At 44.9% G+C, this 26623-nt stretch overlaps 2 protein-coding genes across 4 annotated transcripts in view; one reads left to right on the forward strand and one right to left on the reverse strand.

Moving 5' to 3' along the window:
* CLSTN1 (calsyntenin 1) overlaps positions 1-12367 on the forward strand; it is a 64190-nt gene extending 51823 nt beyond the window's left edge. For all 3 annotated transcript variants that reach the window (XM_084651582.1, XM_084651584.1, XM_084651583.1), the window contains 8 exons: positions 153-310; positions 1332-1480; positions 3134-3360; positions 3817-3987; positions 4182-4327; positions 6044-6179; positions 8390-8574; positions 9904-12367. In XM_084651582.1, coding sequence (XP_084507708.1) covers positions 153-310; positions 1332-1480; positions 3134-3360; positions 3817-3987; positions 4182-4327; positions 6044-6179; positions 8390-8574; positions 9904-10095 — 1364 coding nt within the window. In that variant the 3' untranslated portion in view covers positions 10096-12367. The remainder of the gene's footprint in view (positions 1-152; positions 311-1331; positions 1481-3133; positions 3361-3816; positions 3988-4181; positions 4328-6043; positions 6180-8389; positions 8575-9903) is intronic.
* PIK3CD (phosphatidylinositol-4,5-bisphosphate 3-kinase catalytic subunit delta) overlaps positions 11524-26623 on the reverse strand; it is a 51131-nt gene continuing 36031 nt past the window's right edge. The window contains exons 13-23 of the mRNA XM_084651581.1: positions 26202-26323; positions 25896-26039; positions 24619-24718; positions 21784-21962; positions 21451-21560; positions 20622-20700; positions 19399-19566; positions 18404-18527; positions 16174-16319; positions 14728-14860; positions 11524-14009 (exon numbers count right to left, since the gene is read on the reverse strand). Of these exons, the coding sequence (XP_084507707.1) occupies positions 13872-14009; positions 14728-14860; positions 16174-16319; positions 18404-18527; positions 19399-19566; positions 20622-20700; positions 21451-21560; positions 21784-21962; positions 24619-24718; positions 25896-26039; positions 26202-26323 (1443 nt within the window). The 3' untranslated portion in view covers positions 11524-13871. The remainder of the gene's footprint in view (positions 14010-14727; positions 14861-16173; positions 16320-18403; positions 18528-19398; positions 19567-20621; positions 20701-21450; positions 21561-21783; positions 21963-24618; positions 24719-25895; positions 26040-26201; positions 26324-26623) is intronic.

The following is a 26623-nucleotide window of genomic DNA, read 5'->3' on the forward strand; positions in this document are numbered from 1 at the left end:
CATTGTGCTTGAACATGATCACAAGTTTAATACCCGGAATGGATATAAACTAACTTGCATGTGAATACATAATGGTAAAATAAAGCACATTTGATGATAAAAAGAAAAGGTTTAAGGTCTATAAAGATTTTTTCCCCCTTCTCTTTATAAAGGTGGCGAACTCCACATGGTTCAGTTTTTCCGAGGCAATCTGGCCGGATTAATGATCCGGTCTGGTAAACTGGAGAACAAGAAGGTGATAGACTGCCTCTATACCTGCAAGGAAGGATTAGATTTGCAAATTGCAGACGGCATTGGCAAAGGCATGAAGGTAAATGTGCATATGGATGAAGTGAAATGCACCTGCTGTGATTTACTAAGGGTTTGTCTATACTAGAAATGCTACAGCGGCACAGCTACGGCTCTGCAGCACCACTGCTGGAGTACAGAAGGGTTCTTCTGTTGGTGGAGTAAACCCACCTCTCCGAGAGGTTTGGTCACCAGGTCAATGGAAGAATTCTTCTGTTGACCTAGCACTGTCTTCAGTGGGGCATAGGTTGGCTTAACAACATTGCTCTGGGCTGTGAATTTTTCATACCCCTGAGTGATGTATTTGGTCAACCTAACTTTCTAGTGTAGACTAGCCCTAAGAAAGCACGTTCTTGACCTGGTAAAGATTTTCCAAATAGCTATATTATAGATGCAGCTTATAAAAGCAAGAGTGTTTTTTCTCTAGTATATCTTATACCAGTTCCTCAAATGAAATAATCTATACCAACTAAAGCATTTTTGTGCTAGGATAGCTGCCTTTCACTAAGACTGTTAGTGGTATAGAGATGCAGTTTAAAAAAAATCACACCCCTAGTGATATTAATAAACCAGCAAAAGTTTTCTAGTGTAGGCTTGGCCTCTAGTGGCCTTTGAGAATGCAAATGGATGCATAAGCGCACATGTATGGAGCCTAACAAAACAACTTAACATAATAGGTCTCATTTATGCGTAGGTATTTTATTTCAGTAGCAAGGCCTGTGAGAACAAGGCTACGTTTTCCTGACTTGTTAGCTATATCTCTTTCGGATGACTAGAGTGACAACATTGTTCCAAATTCCTGGAATTTTTCTTGGATAATGAAATACTGTAAATGTTTGACTTAAACTTTTAGGCTAATTGGGGAAGTTAAACTGAGTTGTAAAGCCAGTGACTAATGATTCTTTCTGCTTTGAATACAAATGCTAATTATCTCAGTGCTTAATAGTTTAAGCAGTGCTGAGCTTTTTGGCTTAATTATTCTAGCACATTGGTACTTGGATCTCTTTTTTTGATTTTTCTTCTGCTCTTTGGAATGGTTTCAGATTAATGTGAATCCCAGCCGGTCAACATTGACCTTGGAAGGGGATGATATTGACAGGTTTGACAAAGCCATGCAACATATTTCCTACCTGAATTCCCGCCAGTTCCCAACACCTGGAATCCGGAGGCTCAAAATCACCAGCAATGTCAAGTATGTCCTAGTGCAGAAAAATGCATCTATACATAAGGATATTGGGGACTTGGAGAAATAAACTAGAACAAAATTCTTTAGTGCAATGCCATTGACATGGTCACTAATGCAGACCTTTACTTGTGAAGGCTTTGTTCATGAGCCTTGAGTACTGAGGTGAAAGGGAATCTTCCAGTGATTAAAGAGGGCTTTGAATCAGCCCTTAGAACAGTTACCAATACCAAATTTGTTCTGTTACATAAAAATCCTGATCTGTTTCTTGGGACTGTTGATTAGATATCAGTGGTATTGTAACATTTTTGGGGGATCTGATCCAGGCATCAATAAATATTGTTCTAGATGTAAAGTAAGATATTTGATGCTGATTATGGCCAAAGTGTTCAAATTTAAGTGCCCAAATCTGTATCTAGGTACCTAAACAAGTGGTGTGACTTTTTTTTTTTTTTAAAAGAGGTGTTAGGCACCTGCAATTCCCGCTTAAGTCAAATGAAACTTCTGGAATAGTGTTTTGGGACAGAATCTTTTTGCTGTGAACAGCAGCCTTAAGTGCCTTGAGCTATTGCATATTTGTTAGCATTGCTGTCGGAACTTCTCCAGACTGGTTTCAGATGACTTTGAAGACACTGATCAGAGGGGGGGTGACCAAAGTCAGGCTGGAAAATGGTAACTTAAAAAAAAAAAAAAGGAAAAGACTATTTTGGATGTATTCTGTCATTCTTCAGGACTTTTTATGGTGACAAGAATGCACAATATTTCTGAGTATGCTGGTAATCTATAGGCCATTGATTCAGCTAGTGGCTGTCTACAAGCATCTGTATGAGATGGTTTATTGAAAGGAACTGCTATGCTGTTTGGACACTTAAACAGAGCTCTTGGCATTGGCATTGTTGCTTTACAGTAGTTCATGGGATGTTTCTCATTGGGTATGCATTTTCCTGGCTTCCTACCCAAGTTTTGGGTTTGAACGTACTCAGTATCCCAAAATAAAACTTGGAATGCTCCGGTGTAAAAAATCTTCACAAACAAAAGTTTCTCCTGGGTTTGCATCAGAGCATATGAAATTGTGAATTATGAACCATTATGTAGTTAGGCATCTAAATCCATCTGTATTTTCATGAAACAAAAAAGCATCATTTGGCCACTTTAATGACCAAAGTTCTCCAGGCCGTGTTAATAGGCATGTCACCCATCATTTCGAGTCTTATTTATATTTCTACTCAATTTATTTCTGGTTAGTTATTTCCTTAATGTCTGGTTTGATTTTTATTTTTCCTCATTGGGCAATCTTGGTTGTGATCATTGCAAGTGTGCACTGTGAGGACTTCTCCAGTATTGCAGCCTTACCTAGTGGCATAATCTGTGGATGTTAGTCATAGCCCAGAAAATGGGGCAAAATGTTCTCTATGAGCAAAAATTCATTTTAACATTGTTCCCTTTGAGGGGGTGGTAGTGGTGATCTACATTTCCAACACAATTGATGGATTTATTATAGGACCCTTGGGTCTGAGACAGAGCTTATTTATATGGGATTTAATTAAATAGTTGAAATGTTTTGTAGTATTTTAACTATTTAATTGCCACTGCAGTGCATAACTGCCTCTCCTTTAAGCCTGTCTTGCACACTTAAACAAACAGCCGTTGTATCTTTTGTAGGTGTTTCAATGAAGAAGCCTGCATTGCCATTCCCTTTGTGGATGGGTATATAATGGTCTTGCAGCCTGAGGAACCCAAGATCAGTTTGAGTGGCATCAACCATTTTGCCCGTTCTGCCTCAGAGTTTGAGAGTCCAGAGGGAGTTTCTCTCTTCCCTGAGCTTCACATAATCAGCACCATCACTCGGGAGGTGGAACCAGAGGGAGAGGGAGATGAGGATCCTACAGGTAACAAACTTGATTACTAACCTGGTTGTGGAATCTGTCCCCGTCCTGCAAATTCTCTGCAGTGTGGGGATGGCCCTCCATGTGTGTATATCCCCACTGTAGCACAGAACAGAGGGGGTAGGTGTCAAATTCTTCATGATACTGTCTTTTTGATGTAGCAGGAAGAGAGTGGGAAGGCAGGGCTGGGTGAGAGGGTGGGCATACTGTTTTTTCCCTGGGCCTGCAGAACTTCAGTCAGAAGTGAGAACAGTCTTAGACTGTTTCCTCTCCAAGGGAGAGAAGGCTTTTTGGGTGTGGTTTCTTAAATAAGAATTCAGTCTTGCACCTAGATCATTCTTCATGGTCAAATCCATCGTACCTAGTCAGAAGGGAAGAATTATAGCTGCTTATGACAGCTCCTTCCACTTTGCCTTTGGCCTTTCTGCTTATTTCTTTGGCTTCCATGTCCTCCTTCAGTCCAAGAATCTTTGGTATCAGAGGAAATCATGCACAACTTGGATACATGTGAGGTCACAGTGCTAGGAGAGGAGCTAAATCAGGAGCAGGAAAGCCTCGAGGTTGACATGACACAGTTACAGCAGAAGGGCATTGAGATGAGCAGCTCCAACCTTGGCATGATCATCACAGGTAAGGGGTTGCCACCTTTGGCCTTGTGCTGGGAAGGGTTTGAGGCAAATGAGAACAGGAACTGTGTATTTGTGTGCTTACTAAGTGAAATATTTAAGTGAATGAAAACTTTGTCCTGTCCCATCTCCTTCCCCCACCCCAAAACCCCAAGTCTATAGTTCTGACAAGTAGCTGGGTTTTTTTTATCCTCCCAGGTGTTGATACTATGGCCAGCTATGAGGAGGTTTTGCACTTGATACGCTACAGAAACTGGCACACTGTCTCCCTGTTTGACCGAAAGTTCAAGTTGGTCTGTTCTGAGCTTAATGGTCGCTATGTCAGCAATGAATTTAAAGTGGAGGTATGTGAGCTAATCTCATCCCTTTGAAAGTGGTCAGAGCCTGCATAGATGAAAGTTAATGTTCCAAGAAATTGATCAGTAAATGGTTGGATCTCTGCTTTCTAAATATTACGTCATCAGAGTAGACTAGGGTGTGTTAAGCTATGTTTTAATGGGTTGTCAATCTGAAAGTTGCCTTCACTGATTCCAACTCCAAGTGATGCACAAACCAGATCATATGGAGTTGGGACTCCGTGTGTATCCTACTATATGGAATGCAGTTAAGGGGAGTAAGTGGGGAAGAGGCTGGATGGGGAGGTGGGACACTAGAAAATGGACTGTTGGGAACAGTACTGCATTGGCCCTAAGGAAATGGACTTGAGAAGTCTTTTCCAACTCTAATTTCTGTGATTCTGTAAATTACTCTATTTTTTCTTGCAATGGGGCTTACTACTGTCTTGCTTGCATGACACAGAGGTTACCAGGAAGACTAATCCTGAGTGACAGGAGGAACTACTTGAAATAAAAATTATTATTGCCCTCCATGTTTACACTGGGAAAGAAGCTTAAAGCTACACAGTATCTATAGAAGAATATGAATTAATGAGTCCTGCTGTTGATGTGAACATCGAGGTTAACTAACCCTCAGTGTAAATATACACCAAAATTCATCAATAGGTCCTCTGAGTGATGATGATCTTGATATTTGCTGCAACATGAAGTTATTGTTGTATTGAGAGCCATTGTTGCATATCTGTATATCTGTCCATTGTAAACTTGAATTTCATAAGCTGCACTTTTAAAAATCAGCCAATGTGAGGACAGTGCAGTTAAATCTGACTAGCCAGCATTTGATAACCATCCCCCACTTCCCTTTCCCCATCGAGGAGCAGAAATTGCATGAGTAGCTAACATGGCTATGCTTCCTGAGGAAGTACTGTAAACTTTGATCCAGGATCTTTACAATTCAGCAAACTGGAAATGCCGTCCTTGGAAATGCTTCCTTGTCATTTACTATATTTCCCCTCTTCCTATTGTGCAGCTGGCCATGCACCACATCTGTCTAGTCACTACTCCCCATTACAGAGAAGGATACGCTTAGCAATGTATTGGTGGAGAGGAAAGGGAAGCTCACCAAAACATGAAATGTGCTGAACTTGTAGCTGAGCCTAACTTAATGAACCAGCTCTTCAGAACCTCTGTTAAACGTTTTTTCAAATGGTCTCTGGAGTTCCAAAGAATCTGAGTGTCTCAGTGTTTTGTCTGTGACCTGCTGTTTACCCATTGCTGTTAACTGAAGGTGATCCTACACCAGAATTGGGCAAACTACGGCCTGCGGGCCACATCCAGCCTGCAAGACTGTCCAGCCCAGCCCCTGGCCCGAGAGGCTAGCCCCTGAACCCTCCCCTGCTGTCCTCCCTCCCCCACACCCTCAGCTTGCTGCGCTGCCAGCGCTCTGGCCTGCCGCTTCTGCCAGGCAGCACGGCTGGCTCCAGCCAGGTGGTGGGGCTGCGAGCTCCTGCTGCCCTGAGCAGCATGGTAAGGGGGTGGGGAGCAGGGGGGTTGGATAGAGGGTGGGCCTGTGACAGATCTGTGCTGGTTGGTGTTGTGTTGTGTTGTATTTTGTTTTGAGGGGGATAGATACTGATACACAGGAACTGGATCCCATCTACTTGAACCAAGTGCATAAACAAGCTGCTTTATTTCCCTACCTTATTTTTTCCTTTTTGTTTTCAGGTGAATGTTATCCATACAGCTAACCCAGTTGACCATGCAAATCATATAGCTATGCAACCACAGTTTGTTCATCCAGTGCATCACACGTTTGTTGACCTCTCTGGTCACAACCTAGCTAACCCCCACCCCTTTTCAGGTAAGGATGGTCAGTCACTTAACTCCAATTGATTTTTTTTTTTTTTTTAAACTGGGGGCCTGACTGTGTGGCTTCTTGTTGCAGAGGGTTGGAGTTTCTTGGGGTGCCTTTCCAGAGACAGCCAGCAAATTAAACTAATAATCTACACAGCTATTAACTTCAATGCTCTCTAAAATGCGAAGTCCTGTTCTGCTCTCCACACAGGAGGGAACAGCCTGCTAGAGATCTAGAAAATGCCAATCTAATGACAGAAACAAAGTCCAGCCCTTCCTGACTTGGTAATTTTGGAATACAGAACACTGCAGTGGGTGCTGTATAAGGACCTACATAAAGGAACTGGGGAACGGATTTCTCTGAACAGTATGACTTTTTATTCATAGAATATCAGGGTTAGAAGGGACCTCAGGAGGTCATCTAGTCCCACCCCCTGCTCAAAGTAGGACTGATCCCCAACTAAATCATCCAAGCCAGGGCTTTGTCAAGCCTGACCTTAAAAACTTCAAAGGAAGGAGATTCCACCACCTCCCTAGGTAATGCATTCCAGTGCTTCACCACCCTCCTAGTGAAAAAGTATTTCCTAATATCCAACCTAAACCTCCCCCACTGCAACTTTGGACCACTACTCCTCGTTCTGTCATCTGCTACCACTGAGAATAGTCTAGATCCATCCTCTTTAGAACCCCCTTTCAGGTAGTTGAAAGCAGCTATCAAATCCCCCCTCATTCTTCTCTTCCACAGACTAAACAATCCCAGTTCTCTCAGCCTCTCCTCATAACTCATGTGTTCCAGTCCCCTAATCATTTTTGTTGCCCTCCGCTGGACATTTTCCAGTTTTTCCACATCCTTGTAGTGTGGGGCCCAAAACTGGACACAGTACTCCAGAGGAGGCCTCACCAGTGTCGAATAGAGGGGAACAATCACATCCCTTGATCTACTGGCAGTGTCCCTACTTATACATCCCAAAATGCCATTGGCCTTCTTGACAACAAGGGCACACTGTTGACTTATATCCAGCTTCTTGTCTACTGTAACCCCAGGTCCTTTTCTACAGAACTGCTGCAGAGCCATTCGGTCCCTAGTCTGTAGCAGTGCATGGGATTCTTCCATCCTAAGTGCAGGACTCTGCACTTGTCCTTGTTGAACCTCATCAGATTTCTTTTGGCCCAATCCTCCAATTTGTCTAGGGCCCTCTGTATCCTATCCCTACCCTCCAGCGTATCTACCTCTCCTCCCAGTTTAGTGTCATCTGCAAACTTGCTGAGGGTGCAATCCACACCATCCTCCAGATCATTAATGAAGATATTGAACAAAACCAGCCCCAGGACCGACCCTTCTGGGCACTCCACTTGATACCGGCTGCCAACTAGACATGGAGCCATTGATCACTACCCGTTGAGCCCGACGATCTAGCCAGCTCTCTATCCACCTTATAGTCCATTCATCCAGCCCATACTACTTTAACTTGTTGGCAAGAATACTGTGGGAGACTGTGTCAAAAGCTTTGCTAAAGTCAAGGAATAACATGTCCCCTGCTTTCCCCTCCTCCACAGAGCCAGTTATCTCGTTATTCCATTGAGGAAATCTGCCATTCCTCCACTGTTTTAACTTGGTGTGAATTGTTTAATGTTCCAGTGGTGCATGTGGGAGGAAAGCAATAGGCTTTGAAGAAAGGAGCCTTCATAGTAAATTTTTAATTGGTGGCTGATCTTCTTTCAGATTGATGCAATTATACTTATTCCTCATAGTCCCTGTTTGTCTGATTTCAGTATCTATATAAAAGCACCAGTTGAGCATAATAGGCCTGGTTCTGTTCTGCCATGCAGCTTGGTCCTAGGCCTTTAAGTACTGGCATGCCTCTGGCTCCTGAGCAGATGCTGCTAACCCTAGTGAAACTGCATTTATTTTGTCAACATTCCTTCATCGGACTAGATTGATAGCACCAAACTCTTCACTTCTTACCTGAGCAAGGTATGAATCCAGCCCATTGGACTGTGCCACCAATAAAGAAACTTACTAGTTTAGCAATCTCACCAGAGGACTGGGAGCCAGGACTGTCTGTTTTTGTCCTTGGTTTCCTACTGGTTTATTCTGTGATTGTGGATAAATTTGCCTCAGTTTACTCATCTGTAATATGGGGTTGATATTTGAAAAAATTGTAAGTACTGTGGTATTAGTATGATTATTGTTAAACTCCCTTTTTCTTGTCACAGTTGTTCCAAGTACTGCTACTGTTGTCATTGTCGTGTGTGTCAGTTTCCTGGTTTTCATGATTATTCTGGGTGTGTTCCGAATCCGAGCTGCGCATCAGAGAACAATGCGTGACCAGGATACTGGAAAGGAAAATGAGATGGATTGGGATGACTCTGCCTTGACGATTACTGTGAATCCTATGGAGGTAAGGCTTGTGTCCCAGGATTATGTTACATTGCAATTGATGGAGTGAGTGTATTACTGGTGGGCATACCTAGGCTAGCTTTAAGCTAGGAAGCACATGTAATAGTGTGGACATGGTTGCACAGGCTTCAGCACAGCCTAGTAATTAGAACAAAAAGCCTGCTGGGGACGTTTGTATGTAACTGTTGCTAGTCTGTGCTGAAGCCTGTGCCACTGCGTCCACGCTACGGCTGTTACCTGTGCTAGCTAGATTAAAGCTAGCCTAGGTATGCCCACTAGTATTACAATCACACCTTTTCTTGCAGAGTAGACAGAACCCTTAATCCTTTTTTACAAATAGTACTTTCCAATCTGTCAAACATGCATGACTGTCAGAGCAGTATCGACCTGGAAAGGGGGTACTGCCGCAACAAGTTTAATGCCACAGGGAAAATTTGAATCCATTCCTCAGAAAGAGAACATAAGAACTGCTATAGTGGGTCAGATCAAAGGTCCATCTAGCCCAGTATCCTGTCCTCCAACAGTGGCCAATGCCAGGTGCCCCAGAGGGAATGAACAGAACAGGTCATCATCAAGTGATCCATCCCCTGTCACCCATTCCCAGCTTCTGGCAAACAGAGGCTAGGGACACCATCCCTGCCCATTCTGGCTAATAGCCATTGATGGACTTATCCTCCATGAACTTACCTGGTTCTTTTTTGAACCCTGGTATAGTCTTGGCCTTCACAACATCCTCTAGCAGAGAGTGCCACAGGTTGACTGTACGTTGTGTAAGGAGCAGTCATATTTCTTGTGATCTGTTGGGTGTGGCTTGATGGCAATAAACTGCTCAAAAAATACCTGTGTGTTGTGCCAGACTGTAAATAAATATCACTGGCTCCTTCAGTATATTCCTTACAATAAACCCCCACCACATCAGCTTTTTCCATTGAGTTATTCTTGCTGTCGTCCTGGTTTGATGCAGTTAGTTTTTGGGATCATTTCTACTTCAGTTAACTTCTGATACTTTTTGATATTTTAAAAAAAAAAGGGGGGGTGGGGAGAGCAGGGACACTTTAAACCACTAATGCTGCTATGTTCACACCAAAGGATCCTATTTCAATAGTACTCTCTTCAAAGCACTGGATGACCTTTGGGAATGTATTTATACTAAAGAGGGACAAGACTGGCTAGTAACTTTCTGAAATCTCAGAACTACTTCAGAGCCACTTTACTTTTGACAATAGCCAGCTGAGTATTGAGCATTCACAACTCCCAATGAAGGTAGCATATAAAAGGATAGGAGCCTGTAGGCAGCTAGAAAAGTCAATGGCTAATTTGTGTCTGACAGACATATGAGGACCAGCACAGCAGTGAGGAGGAGGAGGAGGAAGAAGAAAGTGAAGATGGAGAGGAAGATGATGATATCACTAGTGCAGAGTCTGAAAGCAGTGAGGAGGAGGAAGGGGAGCGGGAAGAGGACCAACAGAATGTTAACAGACAGCAACAGCTGGAATGGGATGACTCTACACTCAGCTATTGATTCCAGCTGTTCCCTTTGTTTTTGCTCTAGAAGACTTCACTGTAACCCTCTCCATCAAGGATCCATGGTGTAAAAAAGTCATTTTGGCCAGTAGAGCCAACCAACACATCCCAATATGTGTGTTATATTGGCTAGTTCCTAATACTGTCTCTAGAACTGTAGTTAGCACCTCTCCTCCCTCACCTGTCCCTCAGTGACTGGATTTTTTACACTATGTGAGGAACCACCTTGCACTTTTTTCTTCATGTCATCTCAGCTAAGTGACTCTACAGATGTGTAGCCATTGCACATGAGTTTCTGGACACTTCCTCCCCCTCCCCCGCCGGTGAAACAACTTTGGCTTGATTCATCTTATTCTTTCTGAAAGATGCAAAGGTCACTTGTTGACAAAGGGTAAAGTTGCTTATTTCAGCTTGGTGAATTTTTTCCCCCAAACTAGTGCATGTGTAAAGTGGCAGAATGAGGTTAATATGTAGAATGACTCTCTTTGAATATTTTGTAAATATATTGAATTATGTCATTTGTGGTAGTGAAAACAGGGACTGGGGTTTAAAACACGCTAAGGTAAAAATCATGAAGCATGAAATAATACAAGTTGCGTAACTATTGCAGCAGGAGCACAGGCACAGTTATCTAGTGTAGATGTATTAATAATGCAGTGTCATTGGCCTCGACTGCTGTGTTCACTCCAGCCCTGCTGTTACTTTCTTCCCCTCCTCCCCACTTTGTTTTATGGAGAGAACAGACAAGCTTGCAACTGTAAAGGTTTTTCAGAATTTCAACTGTACAGCCTACTACAGTTTAAGTTTTGATCCTTTGCTTATTTCAGTGTAAGGATTACTAAATTGAGAGGAAGAAATACTGCCTGGATGTAGAGCAAGTAAGTTTGCTATTGATATTCTGTTAATTAGAGTGGGGCTGGTTGTAGTCCAAGGCTGATGCTTGCTGGTCGCATTGCTGGCAGGGCAAGTTATTCAGTTGTTTGTAATAATGGTAACTGAAGCGTCTGAGACCTGTGTACACATGCACCTTGGCTACCAGTCTAGATAGGGATTTTATTTTTTGGGTTGTGAACTTTTCTGATTTAGGGCATGGGTGGGCATAGTTGGCATCATTCCTATTCAACACCCCTGTAGCTCCTTGTACAGTAATCTGGACTGTTGGTGTATTTAAACCTTTTGTTTACACTTAGTAAATCTGTTTTCCTGCTGATGAAATTATGGCATATATTATCCAACCAGCAAACCTTGTAAACTGAGTTAAGATTATTGTTCCAAGACATGGCAGGCTGATTTTCTGATCAAAGACCTCTAACTTGGAAGTGCAAACGACTACTTACTTAAAGGAATGGCTGAACGGTACGAAAAGTAAGTTATGACCCCATGGTGGTGAGTGCTAGATTTTTCGTAAGGCAGGTCTTGTTCTCTATTTAATACTTTTGGTCTTATTCAGAGCCTTGTCTTATGTATATCTGCTTAGTCAATTTAACATTTGGAGGTGGGTTAAAAGGTAACTTGATTTGCTTGCAATGTGAAATTAGAACTCCATTCACTCATTATAGTAGCAGAGTTCCAGATTTTGATATTGCATGTAATCTGTTTGTGTACATGGATTAAAACAGGTTAGTGGCTCAGCTTCCACCCCAGTAGTGGCAAATGTTGAATAGTTTCCAGTTGTTCCTTGAGCAGGTATAAAGGTGGGGGTTGGGGGGAAGGGTAGAGAGCAATGGGTGTGAACAACTGAAGGGAAAGTAGACCCAGTTACTTTCTATATCTTTTCAGAGCAGACCTATTCTTACCTACTACACATCTTGCCTCCCAGGGTGTGAAACAGGACCTACGTGTGGGTTTATCTGGGGTAAAGACTTGACTCTGGAGTGCCTTTTACAATAATGGACCTGAAAGCAGGGGAGAGAACCCACACAATCTACTTACTGTTTTTTAATGTAAAATTTTAGATTTCTAAAATGGGGAAATGGGTTTGACTACTTTTATGTGGTAACATAACTATTAGTTTTAAGTAAACTGGGGAACTTTTAACTTATGTCTGACAGTTGTCCTGTGTTAATGTCAATGTGTAGAAGACTTATTCTTCCATATACTGTAGCTGCTGTATTTTAGACTAAAACTGATCATGATTGAATGCTAGTGCTGAAAGGCTGTAAACTTTCTGAGGCAGTTTGTAGCCAGTGTGGATGTAACTTTTCAGATCTGTATATTGGTAATAAGTCAGTCCAAAAAGTCTAAGCTACAATAAATTTCTGGTTCTAAAATCTGCTTGCTATGCTTTCTGAATGGTACAAAGTTGATGAGTCAAGTGATGGCTACAGTTTGACTTTAATGCCTAAAGTGAGGGAAAGATTTTGCCAGGACTAGTATACAACTTAAACATTTTATTTTTAGACTTACCAAAAGTGCACCTAAAATCAGATTGAAGGTAACTGAAAAAAATCCATCATGTAAACATACCATGGCTTAAAAAAATAAATTCATTTTTTCAGAGGGCACATACACAATAAGATCATGAATACCTTTCTAAATAAATAAGTATCAAAGTAAAAGGTAATTTCATCACTTTAAAAAGAATGCAACTTGTGTCTTGGACTTATTTACAAAAGGTAATAACCTTCATTTAAAAGAGGCTGAAACCATTGTTTGATACAATGTTTGCTTTGACTAGATTTTTGCTATACAAGATGGTATTAACAATTTTGTAGTTATTCCACAACTGAAGTGAGGGGGGAAAAACCTAAATTATTTTTATTCATGGCAGATAAGGTGAATTCTGCAAGACTGCCATGACCCCATTGTAGACTGATTAGACAGAAAGCACTTTAGTGCCTGCTTGTTTGGTGTGGTGTACACCTGCTATCTATTGCACTTTTAAAAACAAAACAGATGCAACTAACCTGCTGCATCATACCCTTACAAAACTAGAGCAGGGTCTGACCTAATGTAAACAAAAATGCTTCAGAATATTGTATCACTGCATAAACTGAAGGTGCAACTTTCCTGGTTCTATCCACTGCCATCACCCTGTATATGGACAGTGCATCTTCTACCTTCAGTGGGTGAGGTGGCACCACCCATCTTCTCTCCTTCGTCGACAAGCCAGGCTGAAGGTGGATCTAGGGTGATGTTTCCCAACTACTGTGTATTAGAGCTTGGTAACATTATCTTCCGACTGTCAATAAAGCATCACAAGATGGAATACCCATTTCTAAAAATACAGCCCTGAAAGGGGTGGGGGCAGGTGAGCTGGTGAAATCTTCAACTAGAAAAAGTATTGCCTAGCAGCACCTTCCACTGTGATTACAGAGAGAGAGAGACTGAAGTTTAGATACACCAACATGCTATTTTCACTGCTAGTGCTATTCTAGTCTGGCTTTAAAAAGCTGATATGCCACTGGCCAAATTACAGCCTCTCTGAGCACAGCTCCACATCCCTAAAACTGTGCTAGTTCAGTACATTCCTCACCTACTGCTCAACAGCCTCACCTCCACCCTTAAATGATGGGCTGCATACTTAAGAACTTACATTTGCAAGCTTCACATACACCTACCTTTCAGTGTGTACAGTAATTTTATTGCCTCATGCTGTCCCCCTTCTGCCCTAGAGATCTAGAATGGGATTGTGCAGCTGTTGGTTAGGTAGACTCTTCGCAAACACTTGATCTGTAGAGGTGCAGGTGCTGATCTTCAACATGGCAACATTCAGCAGTCTTTGTCTATTGCTGTTACATTCACCTGGACCACACAAGGGCTATTTTGGTTGCTCTACTGTCTATTATCTTTGGATACATTGTGTGCCAACCAGTTCACCTTGGTTTTCCAGCTCTCTCGCAGGGCTTCATTAAATTTGAGTCTGAAGTGCTTCAATGCCTCCTCATCTGTTTTCCCTAAAGCTAGAGAATCCTGAAGGAAAGAGGCAGAAATTAGTATAGCCCTGCCCACCCAACTGACAGAGAAACAAACAAACCCCCCACCACCTTTGTTTTAGGCAGGCTGCTCTCTCAAAGTAAACCACATCCTATTTTCATGCTGGAGCTGGGAAAACAATCCTTTAAACACTAGCTTACAGCACAACCCCATTTCATCCAGCTGCAGGAAACCAGGTTTTTAGCACTTCAAAGGCACAGTGGGAACAGAAGGTGGTAGCTGGGAGAGCCAACACACTAAATGCTATGCCTGCCTCTTTGCAGCTGATTCTTCAACTGAGCATACCTGGCTGCAACAGGGGGCAAGGAAAAGGAAGACAGGATGGCAGAAGGTAATATTGCCAACTCTTGCAAAAAGAACAGGTCTCTCAAGCAACCTATTGGTTTTTAATTGAGAGATAATGAGTTTAGTTTGAACTTTTTGTAGTCCACATTAATTGAGAATCTCATTCATTTAAATGAAATCTCCAGCAGAGTCCCATCTCCTAGAATTGAGTGAGAAACTCTAAATAGTATGAGCAGGGAGCAACAGCATGAGGTAGAGAATCAATTACCAGCTGGTGCTGGCTATCTGACAGCTGGCTCCTGCATGCTGGAATATCTACTCATTGCTTTTGAAACTTGAAAGGAGCAATTTAACTCCCACTCCTTAACCGCTTACCTTTAGTCCTACCCTCTCCCACCCCCTGCCTCACCTTGAGATACTGAATGTCTTTAGAGCAGCTGAGTTCTGGCAAGCCAGCAGCTTTCATCAGTGCAAACAAATGCAGGAAGAGAAGACCATGGCACCTCAGGATCATGTAGGCTTTTTCACAGTAATCCCTGAATCTGTACAGGAAGAGAAGGGGCAAAGAGCAAGTGAGACAAGCAGCCCAACTAAAGTAAGAGTACAGCCATGATAGCATAAAAACATGGCCAAGCTGAAGCTTCACCTCTATGTTGAACACAAGGTGTTCCAACAGCTGGCCAAATGTTTTTCGACTAGCCCATGCTTCCACGTGTTACCAAAAGAATATGCTTTAGCGAGAGCTGGAAAAGACTTAGTTCATAGTATGTATAGTCCAGTGGCACGTTGGCCCCAAATCCAGACCTGAGTCTCTCTCACATACGAACTGTGTCTGTTTATGGGGGTATGGACAGAGACTGAGTGAGGCCAATTCTTATGACATGAGTACTTGATGCTAGAGCTCCTGCAGGGGAAAGCCAGTTCTCTGCTGTGCCCTGTAACCAAATCTTCTAAAAATGCATTATCTTAGGAACAGCCACTCATACCAGTGGATAATCCCCAAGGGTTTGTCAGCTCAAGCAAGTGCTAAGGGGTAGTCTGGGTCATTTTGAACTCAAGTACATTCGCCCACCCTAAATTTAAATTGCTGGTGTGGTTGGAAGAGGAAGCGTTGTAGCAAAACAGATGCAAAAACCTGGAGATATTTCTCCACTGCTATGATGATCAATACTTCGCACACCACACCTTTCAAGGTCCATGGGCCCCGTGCATGCCTAACGCAACATGTGATGTACCTCATCCAGGGCACTAAATGCTCCAGCAACAGTTCTGTGGGTAAAACCAGACCATCACTGCACTCTCAAATGAACTCTCACTGAATAACGATAAAAGACAAAAACACCCTGTTACCTGGAAGTGAACACTTTTCACAAAACTAGCAGGCCTCATCCTCAAAGGAAACCTGCACAACACCTTCAAAAGACAAGTCTGGGAGCTTAAATTTGCTAGAGACTAAAAATCATGGACTGAATAGAGAGACTGGATTTACAGTTTAGAACAACAAATCTATACCTGCCCTCTCTTTCCCCTTCATGAATACAGAGGTGGTAACAGGCCACTTCACACTGAATGGTCCCTTGAAACCTGTGTTAACTAGTTATGCTAAACAATCTGTTCCACTTTTTGTATTTAGCTGTGACACTGAACACATTTTCCAGACCTGAGGAAGAGCTCTGTAAGCGCAAAAGCTTGTCTGTCTCCCACCAAATAAGATTACCTCACCCACCTTGTTGCTCTGTGTCCAAAACTGTTAGTGTGCATCTGGGGGCAACTGTTAGATGAAGTGATTGCTACAAACGGACACATCCACCCCAAAACATTTTACTACAGCCCAAGTCAGATCAGTGGAGCTTACCTTTCAAACTTCTCACTGTTGTTAGTTTTCCCTTGCTGGATCACATGCACAAAGTCGTAGGTTAAGATAAAAGGAACGCGTTCTCTGTTAATGCCAAATTTAGTCTTGAAGTTCCCCAAGAAATGGCCAAAATCAATGTGAAACAGCTGGAATTAAGAGAGAAAAGAATTATTAGGGGGATGTGTCTGCTTTCTGCTGATTAAACTCCCTTGCACTTCTCCGTATGAGAATGTGCTTTATCTCTCCAAGCGAAATAAAAAAAACCTACTCAGAATGATCAGGCCCCAGTGGCTGCCTGGCATCTGTACTCTACTCAGGATTCTATTCCAAAGCAATCAGACACAGTCTCATGGGAAACACTAGGCCACCTTTTGCATGTCAGTCCATCGATAGCAGGGGAAGTATTTACTTTGTAGGACACAAGTGTTACCAGTAATGCATCCATGCATAAGTTAAGTGCTGGCTGGGTCAGGAAGGATTCTTACCCCTGCAGCACTTGATACACATGGGGGATTTTTATGTTCTTCTAAAGCCTCGGGAGTAGGTCATTGCCGGAGGCAGGATAGCAAACTAGATGAGCCAATGATTCATTCCAGGAGGGCAATTCTGATTCCTGCATTATGGCTGGAGGGCTGATGCCCTGCTGGACGCAGCTGCAAAACTCTACACATGCCGATGAAGTGGTTGTTTTGGTTTTTTTTTTAGATAGCGCTCACTAGGTGAGTACAGGTTTTTCATGACCAGGTTGCAAGGCTGCTCTAAACCCTGAAATAAACAAATCAATGCTGCTGTTCAAAGGGTTCCAAGCACACTCTAGTGGCAAAAAGTGGATTGTCACAAGCTGTGCAGAATTTATATCCAAGAGCCTTGCAGATTCCCAAGCCTCCATGTCATTTCTGTCAAGCAGAAAGAAACCCTCAGCAGCTGCAGCTCTCCAGAGCTTTCATAGAATCGTAGAATATCAGGGGTGGAAGGGACCTCAGGAGGTCATCTAGTCCAACCCCCTGCTCAAAGCAGGACCAGTCCCCAATTTTTGCCCCAAATGGCCCCCTCAAGGATTGAACTCACAACCCTGGGTTTAGCAGGCCAATGGTCAAACCACTGAGCTATCCCTGCCCCCCTTTCTTGAGCCCCGTAGATGCAGAGTGCGAAGTTGGCCCCCTTCCTGCTGCATTCACAGAGCAGAGGCATCTCTAGGTTTTTATAAGGTCTTTCATCACAACAATAACTGTGCTTGTTTCCAGGACAGCACTTGTCCCACAACAGGCATCTAAAACAGTAAGGTGAAGCAGGGATCTAGGGGATGTTACATGAAGAAAGTGCAGACAGAGCCACTTATTTTCCACAGCTCTGAATTTCAGAGCTCAGCAGCTGATCGCTTGCTCACTAACATCAGACAGCAATTCAAACAGGACTATAGCACCTAGCAATCTACTGGGCCTCTTTCTAGTTCATCTCCCATAGACCAGTACATTGCTGTTTCCTATGGCTTTGGCTCATTTCAAACTAGACTGAACAAGAGATGGGACTTCCACCCCTTCCCACAAGACTGTCCCAACAGTCTAATGTGTCCTGTTGGCAAAAGGGGTTTCCCCTTCCTAGTTCTGCCTGTAGCCTCTGGAATAATGGAAGTAAAGGACACCATATAAGCTTCAAGATGAGACCTGAAACCCAATGGTCATTAAAAATCCCAGGGAAGTGAAATTACAGCACAGGTAACTAACTACCTTCTTTGGGACCTCAGCTTTCATTAAAGCCTCTAGTCTTTGTAATAGCAAAGTAAAGTTTCAAAATGGGAAGCCAGTGTAAATGACAACCTTGAACAATAGCTGCGAAGTGTGAATTGCACCCTAGCCATTACAAAGTGGGTGTTAACACTAGTCTAATAAATACTGACATTTCCACTGTCCAGAACTATTTCACAGCTCATCAAGGCACACAAGAAAGAAGGGCAAATATATTCTGAAGCTATATAATCGCCTGTAAGTCAAGTCTAGTTTTGGCCACACAAACGGGCAGAGCTAGTGAGAATTTTTTCCTTTTTCTACTGTTGGGCTGGAAGGTCTGGGGCCTTTATCTGGGCCTCAGCAGCTCCCACACTATCTGATCCGAAGATAGTGAAGAAACCAACTGGGATGTTTCCATTCCTCTCCGAGTGGCATGCACACACCTATGGCGAAAGATACAAACAGCAGCAATGAGATCTCCAGTGCCAGCGAATGCTCCATACCTGGCCAGTTTCCCGGATCATGATGTTGTCACTGTGCCGGTCCCCTATGCCCAGCACGTACGTTGCCACACAGTACCCGGCGCAGGAAAGAGTGAACTCCTCTATGGCTTGTTCTAGCGCTTCGCTGCGGGGGACACAAACAAAGATGAGTCTAAACCCAAACAGAAGATTCTACTTTGAATACAAATACTTCACCCTTGGACTCTCGCTCGCATATCCCCTCTCCCATGTAAACTTGGTGAACGTGGTGTGACATGTACACAAACTACCAATCCTGTATTTTCTGTAAGGTCTTTCACCGGGGACTCTTCTTGTCTCTCCTCCATCAGGGAAGGGTGGATGGGCCTCCTGCTCGGTCTTAACCAAATCCGTTGGCTTCACAGGACTGGAGGGGCTCTGGGGACTGAACAACCCCACTCATCCCTAGTGGTGGTTCCTACAGGTCTGGGATAGGCAGGGTGAATTTGGGGAGGAGGGAAGCACTGTTACTGCCCCACACTGTAAGTGATAGAGAACTCAAGCCTGCAGGGCCATCAATCTGTCCCTCTCATTTATATCCCTTAAGAAGTATCAGGATTCTACAAAATGGGGACGATGCAGGCCCTTATCCCTTAGTTTGCATCAAGAGTCTGATCCAATTGGTAATGAGCATCCATGACTCCCAATAAAGCTGTGGATGCTGAGCTCAGCCCCCCAGTTTGGGGGTGAACCTGAAAAAAGGCTCTCGTATCCCAAGGGAGTAGTGAGCTTTGTCCTGCCCTGGAACATTTCCAAGACCCAGCTGTACACACGGGATGCTTGCTGGTCTATCGGGGAAGGACACAGGCATGAGAATGAAGCTATAGCCCAGGGATGCAGCATGCACTCCCAACTGTTCTTGAATGGCTTGGAAATCAGAAGGAACCGAAGAGGGGAGGGGACAACAGGGCAAAGCACCAGAATGCGTCTCCAGTTGGAAGGAAGCCTGAAGCTGCAGTGAGCACAGTACCACCTACCCTGGGTTCTTGGATTTTAGCCAGTTCAGCAGCGCATCCTTGTTGAAGGCTGCAGTGGCTGCCATGTTGCTCTTGTTCAGCTGGATGTTGGCAATGGTGTCCGAGTGCATGACAACTTCGATCAGCCCCGTTTTGTCGCCTGTGGAGAGGCAGCCGTAAGGGGTCATCCTGCAGAGATGAGAGAAACCCCTTCCACTGAGACCTCACACAGCATTGGCTTGGCTTTTCTTTGGGATTCCCCATCCTCCACTTTACAAAGGGGATTTGCTGGGATAAATCCGGGGGCGGGAAGGGGGGACTTCACTTCAACTTCACACACAGCAACCAGGGACCTCTGCAAATCCCAAGGGTACTCAGCCAGTAACAAGCATCAGTGTACAAAGGTGCCAAGCGCCTCGACTTCCAATGACTCCCAAGTGAGCTGAGGGCAGGTTGCACCCTGGAGGACTGGGTGTACAGAAGAAAGAGGTGCTCACCTGAAGGCCCAGGTTAAACAATAAATATTTTGCCCTCGTCTAGCACCTTTACTCTGAGCCTCTTTAAGCACGTTACAGACATCCACTAGGCCTTGTCATAACCCTCCTGGGAGGCCGGTCAGTTTCATTACACATGCCCCCCCTCCACAATTTTAAAGATGAGCAAGGGCAAAGGGAGGTACAAAGAAGCAGGGTGACTTGCCCAAGGCTTCACCATGACGCAGTGGCAGAGCTTCAAATAAAGCTGAGGCGGCCCAATGTTCTGTGCCCTACTCTGACCACTACTCATGCCAATGCTGAATGTCAGGGCCGATAACTGTAGTAATGATGGAAAGAGGTGATGGGACACGGAGCTGGAGGAGTTCCTTTGGCTCTTGGGGTAAGCAGGAGGGGAGCAGGAGCTGCAGTTCTTCTGCCTCCTCCATCCACCCTCCCTCATTAGCCCCCTAAATAGGGCTAGCAGCTGGTTTCATGTGTAAGAGCAGCCCCACTGGTTCCCTCTAGGCACAGCTGTGACCCAATCAGCCCACATCTACTGTGATTTCAGCTGCAATATCAGACATTTAAGTTCTTTCTCCCTCGCCCAATCATACCTCTGCTCTTACCTCCCCCTGAAACAACCCACTCCACACAGACTCCGGCACAGGGGCTGTGTCTCGGCCTTTCCCTAGTAGGGCAATATAGGACGACTGACAAAGTGATTCGGTCCAAATGCAGACTATCACTGCCACAGCACAAGTGACTCACCTCAGGTCCAAACCCTCCTGCTTCCATAGTACGTCCATCAGCTGGATCATCTGCAGAGTCAGCATGTCCTGACGGAGATCTGGTCAGACGTTACAAATGAAGACAGAGTTCTACTTCTCTCATTTTCCCCCTCCTCCTGCTCAGCTTCAGCAAATGCTTTCTTGAGAGCACAGGCATATGGAAGATGCATTTGCCATACTTCTCACTTTCTATAGCTGACCACTAGGAGGCACCTGCATTCAGCAGAGTTTCCCACTGTCACCGCAACTGGGCCTGGCAGTGTTAGATGCCTTCCCTCTCCCCGGAGCGGGACAGGTTTGTCTATTGCATTTCATTTTGCCACTGGCTCTGTTCCCATGGCTCTGTCTGGGGCATTTCAGAAAGCCTCTCTCTGAACACAGGTATCACTGAGCCTCAGTGAGCCAAAATGCACCATGGCGAGAACCCCCTTGCTACAGCAACCCCTACTGGCAGAGGCTGGGATAGGAGTACCTGAAAGCTCTTCCAGTCCCAGCACTCCTTCCCCATTCCCAGCAGTGACTCCTGCTATGAGAGCCTAGGTTCTCCCACGCAGCTCCAGCCTCATTCCTTACAGCGACTGGGGCTACAGAGCTACAAGAAAGTCTGAATGACAGAGCTGTGCCTGGTGACTATTTAGATAAAAGCCTGTTAGATCTCCATCGGAAATCCTGGTGTCAAAGCCGCAGCCTCCTTACCTAACAATGATACACGGTTCAGAGACCAAGCCCCAGCCCATTTACTGCACGTTAATGTTTTATATCTATTAATGCTCCCTGGCGATCAGAGGTACAGAACTCGTAGGACTTACCGTCTCCATTTTTGAAAATGATGCCCACTCCCCCTCCACCTTCTTCTTCGTTATTAAACACAATCCACAATGGCTTCATCTTGGAGTCCATAAAAGTACATTGATCCACACTAGAGAAAGAGAAGAAACCTTTCATCAGTCAGGGTCTCTTCCCACTCAGACATGGGGTGTGGAGCCTCATATGCAAAACCAGCTGCAAATGCTCTTAACAGACAAGTGACTAGCATGGCAGGGAGGGAGAGATCAGGAAAGCCAGTGACCTAGGCTCTTCCACCAAACAGTAATGCAAAAACCACATGGCAGTTAAGGACATGGAGCACCAATCCTCCTTACCAAACTTCAGCAAGAATAATGGTGGGGTTCAGAGGGCACTGGAGATTGGAAAGTGCCTCAAGATAGGTCTCCTGCTTCATGCACACATGCATCATCTCCTTGGCTTGTGGTTTGGTGGCCTTCTGAGAGCTCACTTTAATGAAGTCATTCAAGGCTTTCATTTTATTAAGTGCTTCCCCCTGACACAGACAGAGGAAAAAAAATAAAGTAAGAAACCCTGCTTATAGGGCCACATGGGAACGTACTGCTGGCTTCATTCTTGTTTCCCCGTAGTGAACACTGGCTACACACCGCATGTTTGGGGGTGGCTGCCCGATGGAAGTCCAGAACTTGAATAGCAGGACAGCCTGCAGGTCAGGAGTGAGCTTATGTTGGCAAAGCAGGGGAGGGACTCAGTCCTGAAATAGCGGGTTAGTGTAGAGGCCCAGGACTGCAATAAGAGAGGGGGCTGTGGGTTAGCCATGAAGTGCTCTGGCAGAGTTGTGTAGGGGTCCCAGAACTGGAACAACACATATGCTGTGGATCAAGATTGACATGCATTGGCTAGATCTGCTGACAATCCTATGGGTCCTTCTAATTTATCTCTTCCTCTTTATCTAAGGTACTTCCATGGCCCATCACCATAGTACCTGAGCACCTCACAGTCTTTAGCGTATTGATCCTCAGCACAGCCCTGGAGGGACGGCAGCGCTATTATCCCCACGTTACAGATGGGGAACTGAGGCACAGCAAAGCTAAGTGGCTTGCCCGAGGTCACTTGAATCCAGGTCTCCCAAGTCCTAGGCTTGTGCCCTGCACCCTCCTTCCTCTATCATAAGCACTAACATTTCATCCAGAATTTAAACAAACAAACAATTCCGTGTTCACCATGAACTGAACAATGCAGCTTCATCAGAGCACCAGCCAAGAGGGCAGTGCCCCATCGCTCTCTGCTGAGGGGAAGTTACCAAACCTGCTGCTGGGGGTGCGGGGGGGGGGGAATTTAACATGTCTTTATCCTGCAGTATAACTGAGGGCTTCTGGCTGTGCGCAAGCACCTCTCAGGAGCTGAAGTTTATGCCGTGGGTCACCAGAGTGGTAAGTGATTTTCAAATCACATCTTGGATTTGGCCTATGCCCTGGATATCACAGTCACATGCCCTCTCCTGGGACAGCTGTGTCTAACAGTCACAGATAATGCTTTGCACTTTTACAGCCCCTGTCAGCCAATGACTGAAACCCAGATTTCTCAAGTGCTTAAATAATCCCAACCTGGGGAAAGTGAAGCAGAGAGAGTCATGGCCCTAAATCAGACAGTGAGACAACAGCAGAACCAGGAACTGACACAGGAGATTGGACTCAGTCCTCACTAGTGAACATTGCATTGCACTGTACTGCTGGTCTGCAAAAAGTCCTATCCATTCTGGACCAACCCAGCTGGAAGAAGAGCACCTTCACTTCTAAACCTCAGATTGTGTGTGTGGTGGGGAGGGATGTGAGCAAAACTGCACATGAAGGGGAAGTCTGGGTCGAACACCCCATAAAGAAAAGAATTATCACTGTCAGTCTGATGTTAGTTAGTTATCCAGACTAAGTCCCTGGGGGCAGGGACCATCCTTTTGCTCGGTGTCTGCACAGTGCCTAATACAATGGGCTCCAGGCTGGGGATGTATCAGTGGGAAGCGACAGAGAAGGAGAAAACCTGGGTGTATTTGTTGATCACAGGATGACTATAAGCCAGAGAGCCGCCAGGGTGATGCAGCTGCGAAAAAGGCTAATGCAGTCCTAGGACACATCAGGTGAGGTATTTCCAGTGGAGACAGGGAAGTGTTAGTCCCATTATACAAGGCACTGGTGAGACCTCCGCTGGAATACTGTGTGCAGTTCTGGTGTCCCATGTTTAAGATTCATTCAAACTGGAACCAGTGCAGAGAAGGGCTCCTAGGATGATCTGAGGAACGGAAAGCCTACCTTATAAGAGGAGACAAAGAGCTTGGCTTGTTTAGCCTAACCGAACGAAGGCTGAGGGGAGATAGGATTGCTCTTTATAAATATATCAGAGGGATAAATACCAGGGAGAGAGAATTGTTAATTAAGTTAAGTGCCAATGTTAGCACAAGAACAAATGGATATAAACTGGGCATCAACAAGTTTAAGCTTCAAATTAGATGAAGGTTTCTAACCATCCTCTGAATGAAGTTTCAGAACAGCCTTCCAAGGGGAGCAGTGAGGGGCAAAACATCTAACTAACTTCAAGACTGAGCTTGATAAGTCTATCGAGGGGATGGTACGGTGGGACTGCCTATGATGGCATGTAACTGACCTGCGACTGCTAGCAGCAAATATCTCCAACGGCCGGTGATGGGACACTAGATGAGGAGGGCTCTGAATTACTAGAGGAAACGGTTTCCCAGGTGTCTGGCTGGTGGGTCTTGCCCACATGCCCAGGATCTAACTGATCGCCATATTTGGGGTCAGGAAGGAATTTCCCCCCAGGTGAGATTGGCAGAGACCGTGGGGTTTTTCGCCTTCCTCTGCAGCGTGGGGCCTGGGTCACTTGCAGATTTAAACCAGTGTAAATGGTGGATTCTCTGTAACAATGTCTTTAAATCATGATTTGAGGATTCAGTAACTCAGCCAGAGGTTAGGGGCTTATGTCAGGAGTGGGTGAGGTTCTGTGGAGGACCGCAACGTGCAGGACGACAGACTAGATGATCACAATGGTCCGTTCTGGCCTTAAAGTCTGTGACTAAGGCTCCAAGGCACTACAGCAATGCAAATAAATCTTTAAACACTAACAGATGACATGGCTGTGAGCAGGGGACGGTCGGCCTCCTGCCTCAGAGCAGCCCTTACCTGCTTCATTAGAACTTTCATATGGTAGTTGCTGCCTCTGCAATAGGCCTCCAAAATCAGGCCAAACCTGAGGGCGACTGCAGGGACGTGCATCTCTGACCTATAGAGAGAGGGAGATTAAAGCCAGCCTGACTCTCTGTAGCTAGTGACTTGTTCTCTTGTTCACACCAGCACAGGAAAAATATTATTAATGGCGCCATTTAGATTCTTTTTATGTAACAGAGAAAAAAGAAACCCAGAGGGTTCGAAAGAAAACTCCATTGTCTGAAGCCACGAGCCTTCTTACTGGAGACTGACTTGTTAAGCATTCCTCTTGAGAGCCACCTCAGTGTTCTGGCCTGGAGGAGCCTGAATCCACATTTTCAGAAGCGACTGCTGATCCCGGGTGCCTAGCCTGAGACATCTTAAAGGAGCCTGATTTTCAGAAAGTGCTGAGCACCTGCCTTCTAAAAAGCAGGCCCCTGTAGGGCACCCAGTGGAAGCATCCCCCAGTCACCAAATCTGGGCATACACTGAGATGTGTCTAAGGCTTCATGGGGAGCGGAGAGAGGAGGAAGGAAAGCGCACCCTGAAAATGCAACTTTTATATCAGGATCACCGACGTACATTACAGGTGCAAGCTAAACTGACACAAGCCAGAGTTAAACCAATGAAATTGTGTTGCACTGACTTAGTTAAACCCTGTGTGTGGAACATCATACCTCCTGTTAAACTAGTGCGACTTTGGGTGTGGATCAGGCCTGGTCTGTCCCAGAATGTTTAGAATCTCAGCAATCTGGAGTCTAAAAATATATGCCACCATCTTGCCTCTCAGATTCCAGGGTGAATTTGCCAGGCTGGCAGTTAGAAACAACAAGTAAAACTGTGAAAAGCACCTAAACTGACTTAGAAGCCTCAGTGCTCTGGGACATCAACCTGTCTTAAGCTCCCAAATCACTAAAGTACTTTTGAAAATCGTACTCAACATCTTGTTACTCGACAAATGAGTCCCATTTGATATGGAATCAGCAAGAGAAGAAACACACAGAGGACCCTGGGATGCCATTTTGACAGTCACTTTCAGAGTCAGAACTGCACTCCTGGAAGTCTCACAACCATAGAAATACTTCAACTGAAAGAGACTGGGTAAGACTTATCAAAAGCCTTTCAATACGTGTATTAAACCCAGTCTCCCCCCCTCTCTCTCACATACACACACTCCTGCGCAATCAGGATTTCAGTAAAGGCCGGTTTTACTTGGTTACCCAGGCAGAGAATGAAACAAGGTTGCTCCTTACCTGAGATGCCAAAACAGAAAGTGTCCTATTTTGCGATTGGCTAACGCTCTGTCCAATAGGAACTTGGTTAATTCACAGTCTAAGTAGGATTCATACTTGAGCACCTGGACAAGCTGCAGCAGATACTGAAACAATTCATCATCTCTGGGGAAGGAAAAGGAAGATCAAAGATGACGTCACCCTGGCTGCATCACCTGTACTTATGTCTACAGAAGAGGCTCAAGCATTTGCCCATAATCCTCCTCTGCCACCTTCCAGCCAATCAGAAAGCAGCTCAACAGCTTCCCCGCCGTGGTGTGCACTTACGTCAGCTTTTTTAACGAGTTGATCGTGAAGGAACCAACATAGCGATCCGGGAAGCTAAAATCCAGCAGCTCCAGGGCATTCAGGACAGGCAGCTCCGGCCAGGACTGGAGCAGGGAGATCATCTGCAGGGGCAAGAACGAGATGTGGAACAAGTAGTCAGAAAGGAAGAGGAGACAATGGCCACCGAGAGAGACTGATGCAAGGAGCCAGGCCTTGAGCCTGGAACACTTTGCTAACTGACAAAGGTTGCATTAGTTTTGGCCTCGGCAGCTGTGTATGCTCTGGGGGGCAAGGACAGTTTTCATCTGTGTCTTATATAGCGCCCAGAGCCTGCAAAGCCCAGAACACAGCAGAACCTTGACTTTGTCAGAGATGGTTCAGGGGAGTTCACCACAACTGTGGGGGGGACAATGTCTCATTGG

Source organism: Lepidochelys olivacea (assembly GCF_965140295.1).
Source record: "Lepidochelys olivacea isolate rLepOli2 genome assembly, chromosome: 18".
NCBI classification, from domain to species: domain Eukaryota; kingdom Metazoa; phylum Chordata; order Testudines; family Cheloniidae; genus Lepidochelys; species Lepidochelys olivacea.